Source organism: Embiotoca jacksoni, unplaced genomic scaffold, assembly GCF_022577435.1.
Source record: "Embiotoca jacksoni isolate LCO1_2020_lvr unplaced genomic scaffold, fEmbJac1.0.p SCAF_9, whole genome shotgun sequence".
In the NCBI taxonomy this organism is placed as follows: Eukaryota; Metazoa; Chordata; class Actinopteri; family Embiotocidae; genus Embiotoca; species Embiotoca jacksoni.
The window spans coordinates 11,789,684-11,807,304 of NW_027185447.1; the positions used below are offsets into that span (position 1 = coordinate 11,789,684).

Genomic DNA, 17,621 nt, shown 5'->3' on the forward strand with positions numbered 1-17,621 from the left:
AGCTGTCGCTGGATAGTACAGAGAGAGCCCAGCTGAGGGAGCTCGCAGACACTTTGGAGCCCTTCACTGAGGCCTGGGACATGGTGCATGGAGAAAGACAGGCAGACATACCGACAGACAGACACGTGTCCGTCAGCCTGGCTCTTCCCTGTGTTCTCGGCCTCCGCAAGCATCTCTCTGAGACGTCAACCCCACACTGCCCCTCCCTCCTGGCGGGCCTCAGCCAGTCTGTAGAGCGCCTGCTGGTCCCCATTCTGGAGAACCCCCTCTACATCACTGCCACCACCCTGGACCCCCAGTTCAAGCTCACTTGGAGCAGCAACTTTGACTGGCACAGACAAGTTCTCATAGAGGAATTATCGAAACATTCCACAGCCTCCAGTCCCGTAAACCTCAACACAGACCTTCATACTCAGTCCCAGACCCCTCCTGCCCCGGCTTTGTCACCCGTCTCCTCACTTTCACGGCCCTGCAAGCTGTTCTCTTTCATCAAGCAGAGACCCAACACACAGGCTAAAAGCCTAGAACAGGAGCTGGCTGTCTACCTACGTGAGGAACCCACAGACGAGGAAGCTTTGCATTACTGGCGGCGTAAAGCTATTGACTTTCCTCTGCTTGCTCAGGTGGCCAAGAGAGCATTTACCGTACCTGCTTGTGGCACTGTGGTGGAGAGCATTTTCACTACAGCTGGGCACCGCCTGCTCCCGGAGAGAGGCTGCGTTTTACCAAAGAACCTGGAAACGCTCATCTACCTCAAAGCCAACTACAGATTATTGTGGACTTAGAGCTGAGACTAAGCACTTCTTTTACCTGAACAGCAGCTGATGGCTTTATACCGGCAGTAAAGTTACTTCTCGGCTACTAACCTCTATTCCTCTCTACGGAAACTGATCTAGCAACATAACATACTCCTCATGCCGCGCCTCATTTGATACGAGACGAATGAATAACCCACAATATCAGAGCTCTGACTCAGTTTCCATTATTGAGATGGGTTTTCCAGACTGAAGTAGGTGTGGATTGCTGTCTGCTTACCATGTCGCTTGCATACAGACTATCATACCGCATGCTGTGGATCTATGGGGATAGAAGCAGATCGATACTAAAATGTTTACTTTGACATTATTTTGCCTGATCAGGGCCTCCAGACAACCACGAGTCCGTACTCTCTATCTTCCCGACCCAGAAGACGGTTTCCGTTTGTACCAGCCAGCAGTGACAAACCAACACTAACCAAATGGTCACTGTAGCATCTGATTTATTTTCACCGATATTAATTCTTTGCAGTTGTTTTTTTTTTTTTTTTTTTGAAGGAAGGCATCAACTGCTAAACAGCATGTCAGTGCATCATCCACTTATTGTTTTTCTCTATGTATGTGCCTCGTCACTGGGACATCATAATAAATCAGTTTCACTTCCTAAGGCAGAGATCTCATGCGCGTGTACATGTTACACACTACTTTCTTTTTGCCAGTGGAGAAAAGCTGAAATCTGTTTCCTATCTCATTTTTGACCCTAATTTATATCCCCCCCCCCCCCCCGTCAGTCCTTCAGTGTGAAGGTCAAGTCTATTTCATTTCTGTTATCAGCACTTTTTTTCCCCTCCTTTTTCAATTTCTTGTCCAATTCTACTTCCAAACTTTGAAGAAGTGGTGGAATGGGTTTGACCCCGTGTCTGCAACGAGCAGAGAATGAGGGCTTGTGGCATAACAGAGACTTGCTCGGTCTGACCTCACGGAAATATATTTCAAAACCATTTTTTTCCGGGCACCATTTTTGAAGGAGAAATGGTGAATGGAGCAGTGTGCGTTTTGCCTTTATTCAGGGACTCTGTTGCTCCGGGGTGGGCCGGTGGGGATCCAGGGTAATTGCAATAATTCCATTACAGTTAAATTTGAGTCAGCAGGCAGGCAATCACATCCACAGTTCTCACAGCCAACCAGGCTCACAAAACCTTTTTGCTAAAGAGAAATAAATTGCAGAAAACCGTATGCAGCTACTGTGCGCGTATTCTCTAACGCTACACCGAAAGTGCTCCAGTGCATCAATTAATAGGACAAAGTAAACAATGTCATCAGTCGGTTTGAAGATGACTACCTGTCAAAGAGTTGCGATTGAGCTGATTATATCCTGATCATCCCAGTGCAACTGTTTTGTTGTTGTTGAAAACCACTTCAGAGCGAGTGTATTAATGTGCGGGAGATACAACGAGCTTTCCCTCATAGATCATAATTATCAAAGATTGCTGTGATCTTAATGATTATCACCCCGGGATGTCTGCGTATTTAGATGTGTTGCTCGATATCCGTGTGGATGTGTCAGTGCGTTCATCATTGAAACGTGTGTTTTCTGCTCATTGCCTGGGTGTGTTGTTGTTTATGAGTGTATGCGGAGCAGCTTGAAGCATCTCTCCCTCCTTCCCCCCGCCTGTGACGGTTCATCCATTTGAGTTAGACGGCCAGGTTGGGATGCAGCCCTATTGAGGATAATTGCCTCTGAAATGAATTACTTGGCAGAGAGTGAGACTGAGGCAAGGGAGGAAATTGTAATTGAACTGCCCCCTCCCTCCCTCCCTCCCTCCTCCCCTCTCACCCTCTCCCTTGTGCCTCAAGTTATTACATCTGCAGTGCAGAGAGCCGTTTGCCGTCCGTCCGTAGACACACACATACACACCAAAAATTACACACACCCTTACAAAAGCAATTCTTCCCCTCCCCCGCACAATGGCCTCAGCAGAGCACCATATTGATGCAGGGTGATTTCATAGATTGATTGTTCACGGGCACATGCACACCAGGCCACACTACAGTCTTGCACTCTTATTCATAGCATGGGGACAAATACTCTCTCCCACTGTGTTTGCACTCGTCTCTACTGCCCTGCTCCAAATATTCCCCTATTTGGGGTGCCCTTTCGCTGGCCTTCTTAATGCCTAATAGGCTGCAGGACATTGGAGTTGGCACAAACAATTGTGGTGTTCTGTATCTGGAAAGCCCTGGTTACCCCATGTACACAGAGACACACACACACACACACACACACACACAGAGCCAGGCACTGTTATTAATAACCTGCCTGTTGCTGGCCTGCTGACAGTTACCAAGCCTGATGGATTAAAGAGCTGCCACTCATTGTGTTTGATGCTATATGTTTATACACGCAATATGGTATTTCTCTCTTTACCTTGTATTAAGTGTGGAAGAACTCTTAAGTCCGGTCTCGCCCTACACTCATCAAGAACACATCAGTCTTGTGTTGTCCTTTTAATAGCCAGGGCATGGAAAGAGGAGGAGTGAGTCACGTTAGCCACCTTCTCCTGCCTCGGTCAGACATGCTCATGTTTTGACTCCAGCCATGGCAAACAATAGGATCTATTTCTGTAAATGCACTGGGGTTATCACTCCACTTGTAACAACACCCCCACCTCCCCCCTTCTCTCTCTCTCTCTCACTTTCTCTCTCTCTCTCTTTCAACAACTCTCTCTTTATCTAACGCTCTCATCTACTTACAGAAAATCATGGCCGACAGAAACAGCCGGCTTAGTGTGAGGAAGAAAGAGAAGAAGGTGGAAAACAAAAATAACGATGAGAAGGACAAAGAAAAAGAAAAGGGGAAGGAGAAGATTGTGAAAAAGCCTGACAAACTTGTGAAGAAGCCAGAGAAGACCGCCGAGCAGCCCAAAGCCGATGAAGAGAAGAGGAACGGGGAAAATGAAGGGGCAACGGGAGCAGAGGCAAAGACGAGTGAAGAAAATGGGGAGTTTCAACCCATTGAACTTCCTCCTTTTGAGATTGTCACAGGGTGGGTACAATTTAACAGATACAACACAAAGACGTTGGAGTCAGTGTGTCCTTGTGAGCTGTTTAATACACCCAATTTGGCATTGTTTGATGTTTTGTTTTTTCTATTTCTATTCTATTATTCGTGTTGTTCAGATGTTACTTGATTTCAGCGAGGAAGCATATTAGTAACTTGCACCTGCCAGCCTTACTAACTCAGCGGTAAGAATAGGGATGAGTCACACAGCGAACACGAATGCCGGGCCGTGCTATATCACTCCGCCGAGCATCTGTTCCCCAGACTCTGTCCTATGAGGATAGGCTGTTTGATAGCAAAGCTATAAGAGATCTATTTGTGAGATCCATCTGGCTCTTCATGTGCAATATAACAATAGATTAATAAAGAAAGGCAGGTCGAGTATGTGCTTTGTGCATGACTGAGTCTTAGAGGACTTGGCACAGTCACAGATCTAGGGGTGATTTGGATGCTTATAATATCGAAACAATGCTTACTCAGTGGTACTCTCATTACTATGCCTTACATAATACTAGTCCAGATTTATTATCAAATTTATCACTTGGACTGGTGACAAATTCATCACAAAATGATTGAGTCATGCCCTCAATGACATGCCGGCAAGTGAATGCCTTTATATCAGGATAGTAATTTCCGACACCTTTCGTCATGGAGCATGACAGTGCTCCATGATAAAAGGGGGTAGATGTCTTTGAAATGACTGTGAGAACATGCTTTTGGCTGATAAATGAAACCCCAATGACAATGACAGTTGGTACAGTTGAACTGAAAGGTTTTTTTGTTAACAGTTTGTTGTTTTTTTCGTTGAGAGAAAACAAGCTACTTAATGTGACATTTTTGAAAACTCATTTTAACCCCCCACCAGGGAACAAATGAGCCCGTTCTACTTCAAGTTTCAGTTCAGGAATGTGGAGTATTCATCAGGGAGGAACAAAACCCTACTGTGCTTCAAAGTGGATACAGCAGGAGGCAGCACAGAGCCTCTCAAAGGTTATATGGAGGATGAACATACCACAGCTCATGCTGAAGAGGCCTTCTTTCAACAGGTAATGAACACTCTCGCTCAGCTGTTTGTAGAATCATGTTGCACACACATGTAAACTCCAGTTCTCTTTCCTTTAATACTTCATAAATCAGTACTCTCATCTTTTCTAGGTGCTCCCTAACTCCTCCCAAGAGTATGATGTCACGTGGTACGTATCATCTAGTCCCTGTGCAGCTTGTGCAGCCAAGCTGGCCAACATCCTCCAGCAGCGCAAAAAGCTTGGTCTCTGCATATTCTGCTCCCGACTCTTTGAGTGGGAGCAGCCAGAGATAGTAGAAGGGCTCAAGGCTCTCGTGAGTGCTGGCTGCAAACTGCGTATGATGAAGCCATCTGACTTCCAGCATGTTTGGGAAACGTATGTTGAGAAGGAGGACCAGAGCTTTACACCATGGGAGGATTGTCAGGAGAACTACAGCTACTATGTGGAGAAACTGGCTGATATCCTCAAGTAGATGTGAGTCAGCAAATGTTGTGCATGCACCGGGCCTTTGTGCTCTGTCTGGGTAAAAAAAACAAAAAAAACGTTTGTTTTTCAAATCTGTCTAGATACTAACTCTGTCTCCTATGTGGAATTTGTCTTCTGTCTTGTTACTGTTTCAGGTGCACAAGACTTCCCCGCTGACTGAACCACAAATCGGCCGATGTGTGAAATTTCCATTGGTTGAACGTGTGTTTCTTGCAGTCCCATGATGGGGCTGATTGCTTCAATGAGCACTCATGGCAACATTTTGTACTTTTTATTTTGATAATTTCATAGTGACACAAAAATGCTTGAATTTCTACATAAATATATCAAATATCCAGCTTTAGAGGAACGAAGCAGTAACATTAATTGCTGAACCATACAACTTTAATTAAGCTACAGAGAGGACTATATTTTTTATCCACTGACATCTGGTGTTTGTCCAGAGAACTGAAACACTGAAGGAGCATGGATAAATTTACACATGTTACATATGATACAACATCGGAAGGCTAACAATAATTGGGTTTGATGATTATCACATAAATAACATTTCATATTTAGCAATGCTTTAATCACCTAATTCATTCAAACAAAGATGTGTATTAAAATATGTACAATTCCTGATCAGGTTTTTGCTGCCAAGTAATGTTGTCTGCAGAACAAATCTGTGCACAATTATGGCTATGTGAAACAGTCTGGTGGTGCAGCTCTTTGCTCTTTCCAGAGTGTAAAATATAAACATTTAATGAATTCTCATGAAATCCAGTACCTGCATTTATGGTCTCCAGAGGATGTATCCTTATAAAACTTACTCAAATTTGACCTAGTGCTGCAGACAAGCCCACCTGTACACACAGGTCATGACAGGGCACTTTTAAAACTAATGACTAATGCATTCAGGACAAAACACAGCTGAGGCTGAGAGCCGGACCATGTAGAGCCAGACAAGCTGTGCCTTTGTTTTCCTTTGATGGCAACAGTGGTAAGATCACATTAAAGCCTCACATGGCTAAAGCAAGTCTATTGGCTTAATAGTAAAATGCTAAATTAATTTGACGACACTTTCAGAGACTCATTGTTGAAAGGAAACCAGCCCGCCGTTGTTTTCTGTTGTTTTCTGGACGTCAGTCAGAACAGCTAAAGACAGAAAGAATGACATGCAGAAATATGGATCAGTAATGCATTATGTTTCTATAGAGAACCTGTCAAAGCATCATCATAAGTGCTCATTAGAAAAGTATATTTGTAATTTTAATTTATTACCTTGGTCCTCCTGCAGGGTTATTGGTAATGGTGTTGTTTCACTGCAAATTGTGCCATTCTCATTCCCTTCTGCAGATCAGGTTGTTTAAAAAAAAAAAAAAGGAAGCATGTAAAGAAGAAACTGTCAGCATCTTTTTTTTTTAAGACAATCAAATAGTCATTCAAGTAAATAGGTTCCCTGCTTCCAGCCTGTTGCATGAGACTACCAATTTTCTTAGTTTTCTGTGACACTAAGCTTAACATGTTTGATTATTGGACAAATCAAGACATTTTAAGGCTTCACTTGTATTTCCGTGAAAATAGTATGAATGATATTTTAGAGAATAAAGGAATAATCGATTTATTGACAAAAAATTAGGCAGTAGACAAAACGATAATGAAAATCATTCTTAGTTGCTCCCTTATTAGAACAATCAGTTATCACACCATGTATTTTATTAATCTCAGGGTTTTTTACCTTTAGGTAATGCATTCAGATCTGCATCAGTGATGTACTCAGCAAGTGGGTAGGGTGCATCTACAATAGGAACAAGACAGACATTTCAGTTCAAATGTCAGTTTCACAAACTCATTTCATAAATAGCTCAGACAGTAATCACTGGTGGGGCTATGTTTGCAGGAAAGGGCGGCCAAAACCGCGAGTCATGAGAGGTGACGTCAACATACCCGCACAGTCCTTTAGCTGAGCCATAGTGAGAAACAGGCTGGCTTCTTCTGGCTTATCATCATCATCAACTGTGACAGGAAGAGATACAAAAAAAAAAAAAAAAAAAAAAAATCAACTCATTGTGGCTTTTGTGTGTTCAGTTTTAGATGAAACACAGATGAACAGGGTGTCACATTTAATTCAACCAAAACTTTTGGACTCCACTAACACAAATTTACTGTAACTAAAAAATGCTTCCCTCACTGGTTGCTATTTCTCCTGTTGCGTAATGTTGGTTTTTTCAGAACTTTTTCACTACAATAGTGCTTGCTCAGCCAAGAAAGACACTATTCAAGCAGTAAGAGTGAACCAAAACAGTACAAATGCAGGCGTGACTACTAAAAAAATCATCTGGCTCTGTCAAGCCAAATGGAGCTTAAGATTTAAGTGAATATTTTGTGGAGGTTAATCATAAATGACCACATTGTTTGCAATTATATATTATCACAATAATGATATTAATTATAGCTACTTTAAAATTGCAGACCTAGAGAATCAATGCACTCAAAGAGAACCCCAAAACTCAAACAAAACCTGGTTTGCGGATGACTCTGAGGATAATGCATCCAAGGAAGACAGCGATGATTCCGAAGAAGAGACAGCCAGAGATGGAAAGAAGCACCCTCCTCTTCAAAACTTCACATGAAAAATAAAAACAGAATGAACATGAGACGGGATATTTGTTGGGTTAAAACTTAGAACTTCAGAACCTCAGTTATACTCACGAAGATTCTGGGTCTTGAAAGATTCACTACTTCTTGAATATGACGGTCTCCCGGTGCGACTCCCTTGGCAGGTATACAGGCTCTGCTCTGGGTCATTCTGGGGTGTGACTATATATTTATCAGAGGGCGCAGGATCCATCCGTTGCCCCTCTTTGAACCTGTTTTAATTGTATTTCTTTGAATATTTTGGATTGTTGCTGGTGAATTTTCATAAAGATAAGAATCCACACAAGATATTTGCCATTATTAGTATTACCATGTGTAGTTCCACATCTCCGAGCTTTTCATCACCTCACATCTGAGCACTAAGCTGTCGGTGGAGAAGACTTCTGACCAGCCAGTTAACAGGATTATACTAGCCTGAGGGCGCTCTGCAACAAACACAGTTAAAGCTGTGATAACACAAATTCATCACCAAAGGAATGAAAGGAGGAAGCCAAAAAGATGTACCTTCAACGTCGAGCCTTACAGCCTGACTCTTTTCTGAATGCCAGATTGTACCTGTCCCTCTCTTGGCTTGGCATTCATAAGATCCAGTGTGAGTTGTCACAACAGAACTGATGTTGTAATTGTTTCCAAATGGATCAAGTGGACTCCCATCTTTGTACCACAGGTACTCCCATCCAGAAGAGACATTAGTGTGACAACTGAAGGAGACTGAATCTCCAGTGTGCATCAAACTGTGTGTGGGATCCTGCATCAGCATCACTCTGGGTTTGGTATCTGATGGATGATGATAATCAATAACAAGAAATAGCCTATGATAGCATGCAGCCTTAAAGTAAATCCCACTGCACAGTCCAGTTTAAGGAGAAGCTGATCTTTGATTAGTGCACAGTGCTTTAAATAAGTATTTTCAAATGGTGAAGTCTATTCCTTATGTTGGAAAAAAAAAATCTCAAAAATTTAAGAGATTTTTTGCTTTTTTGCAGAGGGTTACAAGATTGATACCAAGCTCATCTATCCTGAGAGCTACAGCCAAAGATAACTAAATAAACACTTTATTATCTTGTTTATTTGATCTATAAACAAAGCAAAGTGTAAAAATGACAATAGTTTTACAGGGGCTTATGTATTGGATTTTTGCTGGGAGGACTGGCTTGCTTGAGCTTTATTTTGAATGGACTGCACTAACTTTTTGCCCCTGCTCTCTTGCTGTAGCTTTATATTGAACATGACAGATATAAAAGTGGTATCACTCTCATTATTCAGCCCTTGGCAAAAAAGCAAATAAACTTATTTTTCAAGATGTCAAACGTCTCCTTTTAAAATGAAAATTTTTGCTTAAGGGGGTCCCCACTCGACAACATTTGTCAAAGAATTAAACAATTTAATTTAAAAAATTTTAAAGTTTCTCTCAAGAATCATGTCAAAAAAGGAGAATGAAATTCTCACCGTATACATCCAGTGTTAGGTGTAAACTGTGGTTGCTGCTGACAGACCTGCTCTTCAGTTTTGCTGAGCAGCTGTATTTTCCACGGTGAGAGGATGAAGTAGAATTGATGGAAAGAGTTGTTCCATCTGTGTCAAACAACACAGCACCATCAGCCTGGAGTTCCTTTTCATCTTTGTACCATGTATAAGTCCAGTCAGAGCTGACCTGCATCCCGCAGCTCATGTTTACACTCTCAGTGGGGAATACATCCAACCACTGGGTTACTGGCTTCAAAGATGGAACAGGAATTTCTAGAGAGAGACGGACACATTAGACATTTTACATCGCTCACAGATATACTCTTAGTTTTTGATTCTTACTGTAACGTTGTATCCCATGAATTCTATGAACACAGAATTATTCCTATAATAACGCACACCACAACACATCAATACAGTCTTTGGCTCACCGGATATGTGCAAGGTCCGTCCATCACTGTGCTCTGTCCTTAACATTGTTTGGTCTCTTGTGGCATTGCACTCATAAGTTCCACTGTCCGATAAACGGGTAACATCGATTTTAAAAGTGCTGCTGTTAGTCAGGACTTGGGCTCCGTCTTTGTTCCAGTGATAAGTCCAACCAGATGAGATTTTGACTGTGCATTCAAAGGTCACTAACTCCCCAGTGTACAGCTTCTCAACATCTGGCTGTTGGGTCATCAGGGGCTTCGGCGTATTCGCTTAACATATAAAACAGAAGAAACCTATTTGTGAATGTTTGTGTTATAGCCGCAGCTCTCAATTATTCATAAAATATCTGGCCATGCAGTGAGATAATATGATAATGATCAGAGATGCAAGGCAAAAATACACCTGCATACTACAAATAAATACTTAGAGGAAATCACTGGAAACTTACGTTCAACTTGAAGGTCTATAGGTTGACTGAAATCAGTGGTAAAGACTTGATTAATGCCTCTTTTCATTTGACATGTATATGATCCGCCATCTTGTATTCCAATGTGGCTTATTGAGTGGGTGTTTGCTGTTGCAACAAGTTGATTGCCATCTTTGTACCACATGTATTTCCATTCAGATGAGACATCAATGTGACACGTGAAGGTGACTGATTCAGTGGGAAACATCACCTTGTACTCTGGATCCTGCTCCAGGGTGACAGTTGGTTTTTTATCTGAGGGCAGATTAACAAGCCATTGCTGTCAGTGTATAAAATAACATTGCATCTACTAGGCAAAGAAGCCTTTGTTGTGCCTTTAACAAATATATATCTACCAAAAATCACCCACAAGTTTTTGTTATATCTAAACTTAAGAAAACATTCCCTATTATAGATTCTCCATAAAATTAATATTTATATCTTTACGTCAATTTAAAGGATAAAACTCACCATACACCGTGAGAGTAAGTGGAGAACTGTGGTTGCTGCTGACAGATCTGCTCTTCAGTTTTGCTGAGCAGCTGTATTTTCCACGGTGAGAGGATGAAGCAGAACTGATGGAAAGAGTTGTTCCATCTGTGTCAAACAACACAGCATCATCAGCCTGGAGTTCCTTTTCATCTTTGTACCATGTATAAGTCCAGTCAGAGCTGACCTGCATCCCACAGCTCATCATTACACTCTCAGTGGGGAACACATCCAACCACTGGGTTACTGGCTTCAAAGATGGAACAGGAATTTCTAGAGAGAGACGGACACATTAGACATTTTACATCGCTCACAGATATACTCTTAGTTTTTGATTCTTACTGTAACGTTGTATCCCATGAATTCTATGAACACAGAATTATTCCTATAATAACGCACACCACAACACATCAATACAATCTTTGGCTCACCGGATATGTGCAAGGTCCGTCCATCACTGTGCTCTGTCCTTAACATTGTTTGGTCTCTTGTGGCATTGCACTCATAAGTTCCACTGTCCGATAAATGGGTAACATCGATTTTAAAAGTGCTGCTGTTAGTCAGGACTTGGGCTCCGTCTTTGTTCCAGTGATAAGTCCAACCAGATGAGATTTTGACTGTGCATTCAAAGGTCACTAACTCCCCAGTGTACAGCTTCTCAACATCTGGCTGTTGGGTCATCAGGGGCTTCGGCGTATTCGCTTAACATATAAAACAGAAGAAACCTATTTGTGAATGTTTGTGTTATAGCCGCAGCTCTCAATTATTCATAAAATATCTGGCCATGCAGTGAGATAATATGATAATGATCAGAGATGCAAGGCAAAAATACACCTGCATACTACAAATAAATACTTAGAGGAAATCACTGGAAACTTACCTTCAACTTGAAGGTCTATAGGTTGACTGGAATCAGTGGTAAAGACTTGATTAATGCCTCTTTTCATTTGACATGTATATGATCCGCCATCTTGTATTCCAATGTGGCTTATTGAGTGGGTGTTTGCTGTTGCAACAAGTTGATTGCCATCTTTGTACCACATGTATTTCCATTCAGATGAGACGTCAATGTAACACGTGAAGGTGACTGATTCAGTGGGAAACATCACCTTGTACTCTGGATCCTGCTCCAGGGTGACAGTTGGTTTTTTATCTGAGGGCAGATTAACAAGCCATTGCTGTCAGTGTATAAAATAACATTGCATCTACTAGGCAAAGAAGCCTTTGTTGTGCCTTTAACAAATATATATCTACCAAAAATCACCCACAAGTTTTTGTTATATCTAAACTTAAGAAAACATTCCCTATTATAGATTCTCCATAAAATTAATATTTATATCTTTACGTCAATTTAAAGGATAAAACTCACCATACACCGTGAGAGTAAGTGGAGAACTGTGGTTGCTGCTGACAGATCTGCTCTTCAGTTTTGCTGAGCAGCTGTATTTTCCACGGTGAGAGGATGAAGCAGAACTGATGGAAAGAGTTGTTCCATCTGTGCCAAACAACACAGCATCAACAGCCTGGAGTTCCTTTTCATCTTTGTACCATGTATACGTCCAGTCAGAGCTGACTTGCATCCCGCAGCTCATCTTTACACTCTCAGTGGGGAACACATCCAACCACTGGGTTACTGGCTTCAAAGATGGAACAGGAATTTCTAGAGAGAGACAGACATATTAGACATTTTACATATTTGCTTTGCAGGACTGCAGCTCAATTTTTCAGTCGTTAAAAATCCTTTCATTTTTTGTGCTCTAATCAGGTTTTAATTAAAACTGAAGCTGTTTCTCTTCGTAAGCCTCCCTTTACACAAATCATATTTCCCCAAGAACTCCACCTATACCTCAGTGTATAAGTATTCACTGAGGCGCCGTGTTTTACACCACAACATCCTGTTTCAACAGAATATGCAGAAAATAACGAAAGCAAGATGCTCTCAAAAATGCAGTTTCACTGAACATTAAACAGCTTTGAGGTTTCTTTTATAAGACAACACAAAATGATAACTTCCTTTACAACCTAAAATATATTACTTATTTTACCTACCAAGAACTTCCTGTCGTATTTTCTCACTGATAGTTGTTGAAGTTCTTTCACTTCTGGTGGCCGTGCAAGAATATTCCCCTCCATCAGAAACGCCAAGCGAGATGCTAATGGTTTTGTTGGTGTCAGTAAGCTCATGTTCATTCTTGTACCACTGATACTCCCAGCCAGAGGCGAAATCGACTTTGCAAGTGAAGTGAACTGTTTCTCCAGCATACATCGAGTTAATAGCAGGTTGTTTGCTCAGCGTTGGTTTCGGTATGTTTTCTGAAAGAGAGGCATCATATTCCCATCATATTACTGCAACACTTTACCTTGAAGCTTGCGATGCAAATATACTCAGTGGCCTTTTTATTAGGTACACTTTCACAACATGCTGCATACTAGTACAACTGTTCTGCCCTTAAAGTCTTTTATAATGCCTATAATGTTGACCACACTATATTCAGATGTGTTTCTGACATTCTCCTACACTCATTTATGTAAAGGATGAAAAATAAAAAGCATCTCTTAGTAATATGTTTTCAGGTAAAACACCACCTTTAACTATGACCTCAATAACAGACACATTTGAACTCACACATTGCCGATAAAGTTAACCAATACTGACGTAGGTTTTAGATGATTGGAAGACAAAAGAAAAATCTAAATTCTGACACACAAATCCGTTTTCAGTTTTTGGACTTTCTAATCTTAGATTTTTGGTGGGATATTACATCATTTGAACATTTATTGAAATTAAACCATGGGAGAACTATAGAGTGAAAAATCACTATATGATGAAGCTATTTCTAACTCATAGACCTCTGAAATGTGAACTCGACTACACTGTTTTTTGGAAAGACCATAAAGAATACATAAAGGTTGAAAACCACTGGTTTATATCTTTAACAATGTTTTGTATTTTAAGATTATACAGTTCCATTGTGTCAAATCTTCTTCTGAAAACCTAATAATTTAAGGTGTCAGATAAATGTAGATTAGATGAGAAGAAAGTACAATACTTCCCTGAAATTTAGTGGAGTGGAAGTATATAGTAGCTTAAAATGTAAATATTCAAGTAAAGTGCAAGTATCTCAAAATTTTACTTTAGCAAATATATGAGTAAATATACTTAGTTACTTTCCATCCCTGAGAATGAATACATTGTATAGAAGTACTCATGAAGTGTATGGCATTATGGCCAATCAAATTATTTCTTAATGTAATAAAATGTCAAAAATAAAATGAAGACATAATAACTGAACTTTAAAACACATGTTTGACAGTGTGGGAACTGCATTGCCGTCTTGGTGAGAGTTTAGATTGATATCTAATGTTTGTGTAGGCGGCAAAGAGCGACCATGATAAGACCTTTGTGCTGAGGTAAAAGGTGTTGGTGATAGATTAATCTTTAGCATAAACACATGAGTGTTTTGCGAATCATTTCATTTTACTTTAAAAAGAGAATTGACATATTCACCAAAATGTTCAAATTATATCTTCTATTAACAGAGGACACAACAAGGACTCAACTCCACAGGTGCTGTTGTGCGCAGGTGTAACCCTTTTCACCTGTGCATTACCAGCTATTTCAGTTTGCAAAATGCAGCCACCTATATTGAATTTCTTTTGCTTTGATACAGCATTATTTGAGGTGGGAATGTTCCGTATTACTTCTACATAATCAGTTGCACAATTGATTCCCATTTGGCTCTACTTATCCTGTGCCTAGAAACCATTTTGTTTTGGAAAAGTCAGTATTTGAAAACTGTTTATTTTAGATCCAAAGTGATTATTTCAAGGAATGCTACACATACCTTGAAATATTTGCAGCCAACATATTTTAGTTAGTGAACTTGTTAGAAAACATTATCATATTTACACATTCAGCCGCTAAATGGAGCAACATTATCTTTCATTTGGAGTTGTGCTTCTGGCCTTTATGAAGCTTTAAAAAGCTGGCAGGAAGCTGTATTAGAGGGAGCATTTTCTGTAAATTCATCACCATGAGCGACATTCCCATTGTCACATTTTCATTTGTTTCATTATAATTAGAGCTACTTTAAGATATCTTAATGAGTGTAAAGTTAATGTAATGCAATGAAGAAGAGGAGACCTCACCGTAAACTGTGACATTAGCTGTGTTGCTAAATTCAGAGCTGACTCCCCTGGATGGAAGGCTAGCTCTGCAGGCATACACTCCTTGATAGGTTTGAGAGACCAAAGTGATGTTGAGCAGGTCTTCATCCAGGTACAGGACTATGTCCTCTTCGAGCTCCACTCGATTTTTGTACCAGGTGATTGTCCAGTCAGGGTTGTTAACTTCACACTTAAGCTCCACTAGCTCATCTTCAAACACGTCTAGCCAGGGAGACAGTGGCTTCAGAGTTGGAGTAGGTGGATCTGAAAATATGCATCACAAAGAAATCCTCAAATTAAAATCTATATATAATGAATCCACTGCATCATAAAAAGAAAGAAGAAAGGACCATAGGAGGTGACTCAGATAGACTTACCAGAGACCTGCAGAGATGTAGTTTCACTCGCCTCTGTGGAGAATGATGAGTCTTTTCCTCTCTTGGCTTTGCAGAAATACTGTCCACTATGACTATGATCCAAAAAAGGTATTGCATATTTATTACTCTTAGATGGTAGAATACCCTGTGAATTATGGTACCACAGATATTCCCATCCAGAGGAAACGTCAACTGTGCATCTGAAGGTGATCGATTCTCTGGGGAACATCTTGTCAAAGTTTGAAGTTCGGGTAACCACTGGCTTGGGCGTGTTTGCTATTCAGAAAGACAAAAAAAAAAGGAACATTTTAATAAATCGAATTACCTTCTCTAGAAACACAGCAAAAAATACAAAACTTACCATATACTTGGAGTTCAAGTGGGTTACTCCTATGAGTAAGAACATTGGTGGTTCTGTGCTGACCTTTACAGGTGTAAATTTGAGGATTACTTCCTGCAGTGAATGTAAGCACTGACCCATCTCCAGGAAAAGACAAATTTGGATCTGAAGCAGGATGCAATTGCTCTTCATTTCTGTACCAGGTGAAAATCCAGTCGGAGCTGCCACCAACACTACAATTTAACTCCACTTTCTCAGAGGGGAAGACGTCCAACCAGGCTGACTGTAGCTGCAGAACTGGTACGGGAGGCTCTGAAAGATCATTCAAAGAGTTGAATGTGGCTCACAAGGGGCTCCAAAAAGAAACGACAGGAAATACACTTCATTTCTATTTATCAATCCAAAACACGTGCTCACAAAGACTTTCAAAGGGAAATTACACATTGAAAAACAATGAATTTATTATTGATATGATGTGAGAGTTAAACTGTAGTGATGAAATTATCTGGATACAAACCAGGCTGTGAAATAACTGCTGGAACTTTTTGACAGAGCGCACACTGATTTCACAGGTGACATTTTACTGTTTCACAGCTTGGATGACCTCCAGTCAAAGATATGAGGTATTTTCTAATACTCTAATTTCTCATTTCTCATCTATATTTTTCAAGATTTTTACAGTCCAAAATAATCAGTGGAAGACCTTGATGTGAATATCAAAAGGGGGGAGTTTTCTTGGTAAGGCTTCACAATATGTACCACCTTTGCCTTTTGAAATACTGACTTTAAGATTTTTCAAAAAAATGTAAACCTATAAAATTTGAAAGATGCCACACGATCATTTATAACTTGTCATAAAAAGACAATTATCAACTGCTTATAATTTTCTGTCCACTGATCAATTAACCATTGCAGCTCTAAATTCATTGTTACTAGTGATCTTGTAACAATCTTCTCTTCATGTGTAGATGAAGCTGAGTTATGAGCACGGCAGGACAGCAGAGGTTTAAATCTCACCTGTTTGGATCACTGTCGGCAGTGGGGTGACTGGTGGATGAAAGAACAAATGTGGAGAGTAAAACTTAAATCAAAACGACCAACATTTGAGCTTCATCTACACATGAAGAGAAGATTGTTACAAGATCACTAGTAACAATGAATTTAGAGCTGCAATGGTTAATTGATCAGTGGACAGAAAATTATAAGCAGTTGATAATTGTCTTTTTTTATTTGACTATTACTGAAATAAAATAAGAGGTATACATTTCCTATGGAAAATTATAAAGGGGCATGTTTCACAATTTATTGAAATAGTATAGACAAATAACTCATTATATGGATGACTATTAACTGCTGCCCTAAATGAACTATCATAAACCCTCAGCTAAATAAAAAGTATGTTATTTTGATGGAATGAAATCAAATTCATAAATGTTATACAACTGTATATAAGAGAGGTCCACGTTAGAGAATTGTAGGAACTGCCGAGCTCATGACAATAAAGTACTTCATGTTCCTCGTTAACTCTACCCATGTTCTACTTCCTAAACATTACTCTAGTGTGATTCTGACTTAGTTATTATGAAAACATTTAATACGGATTGAATAAATTAGTTTACTTGAACACACTAAATATGTTTTTTCAGACAATGAGAAAATGTGATCGTCTTTGAAAACAAGATTTAAACTTTCAAATCATTGCAATCTGATCAAATATAGTGTAATGTCTTAACAGTGTGATCATATCTTTCTTACCATCCTGAGGACCCTGAGCTGCACAAACAGCAGTCAGATCTGTCAAATTAAATAATAATGAATGATCAGTGGGAATCAGACTTCAATGTACGCAAAAATATTCTTTTTAAAAACACAAAAATGAATGCAACACTTAAAAACTTACATATGATAAAGAAGAC

The 17,621-nt window shown here is 40.1% G+C and overlaps 3 protein-coding genes across 4 annotated transcripts in view; 2 read left to right on the forward strand and 1 right to left on the reverse strand.

Annotated features, from left to right (window-relative positions):
- The window catches only part of LOC138192710 (zinc finger BED domain-containing protein 4), a 5,058-nt gene extending 3,636 nt beyond the window's left edge, over positions 1-1,422 (forward strand). For both annotated transcript variants that reach the window (XM_069140292.1, XM_069140293.1), the window contains exon 5: positions 1-1,422. This exon is cut by the window's left edge and continues 58 nt beyond it. In XM_069140292.1, coding sequence (XP_068996393.1) covers positions 1-785 — 785 coding nt within the window. In that variant the 3' untranslated portion in view covers positions 786-1,422.
- A 95-nt stretch (positions 1,423-1,517) lies between these two features.
- Positions 1,518-8,282, forward strand: apobec2b (apolipoprotein B mRNA editing enzyme, catalytic polypeptide-like 2b). The gene is made up of 4 exons (XM_069140295.1): positions 1,518-3,801; positions 4,682-4,862; positions 4,972-5,315; positions 5,462-8,282. Exons 1-3 carry the CDS (start codon positions 3,518-3,520, stop codon positions 5,311-5,313), a joined length of 807 nt encoding a protein of 268 aa, XP_068996396.1. The 5' UTR covers positions 1,518-3,517; the 3' UTR covers positions 5,314-5,315; positions 5,462-8,282.
- Positions 6,376-15,811, reverse strand: LOC138192709 (hemicentin-1). Its single transcript, XM_069140291.1, has 19 exons — positions 15,727-15,811; positions 15,366-15,641; positions 14,971-15,252; positions 12,871-13,134; positions 12,191-12,481; positions 11,702-11,974; positions 11,253-11,522; positions 10,804-11,094; positions 10,315-10,587; positions 9,866-10,135; positions 9,417-9,707; positions 8,472-8,744; positions 8,278-8,392; positions 8,022-8,179; positions 7,831-7,932; positions 7,257-7,325; positions 7,048-7,107; positions 6,591-6,659; positions 6,376-6,464 (listed from the first exon to the last, which is right to left on the reverse strand). The coding sequence occupies exons 2-19, from the start codon at positions 15,592-15,594 to the stop codon at positions 6,400-6,402; spliced, it is 3,645 nt and encodes a 1,214-aa protein (XP_068996392.1). The 5' UTR covers positions 15,595-15,641; positions 15,727-15,811; the 3' UTR covers positions 6,376-6,399.
- Between the last annotated feature and the right edge of the window lie 1,810 nt (positions 15,812-17,621).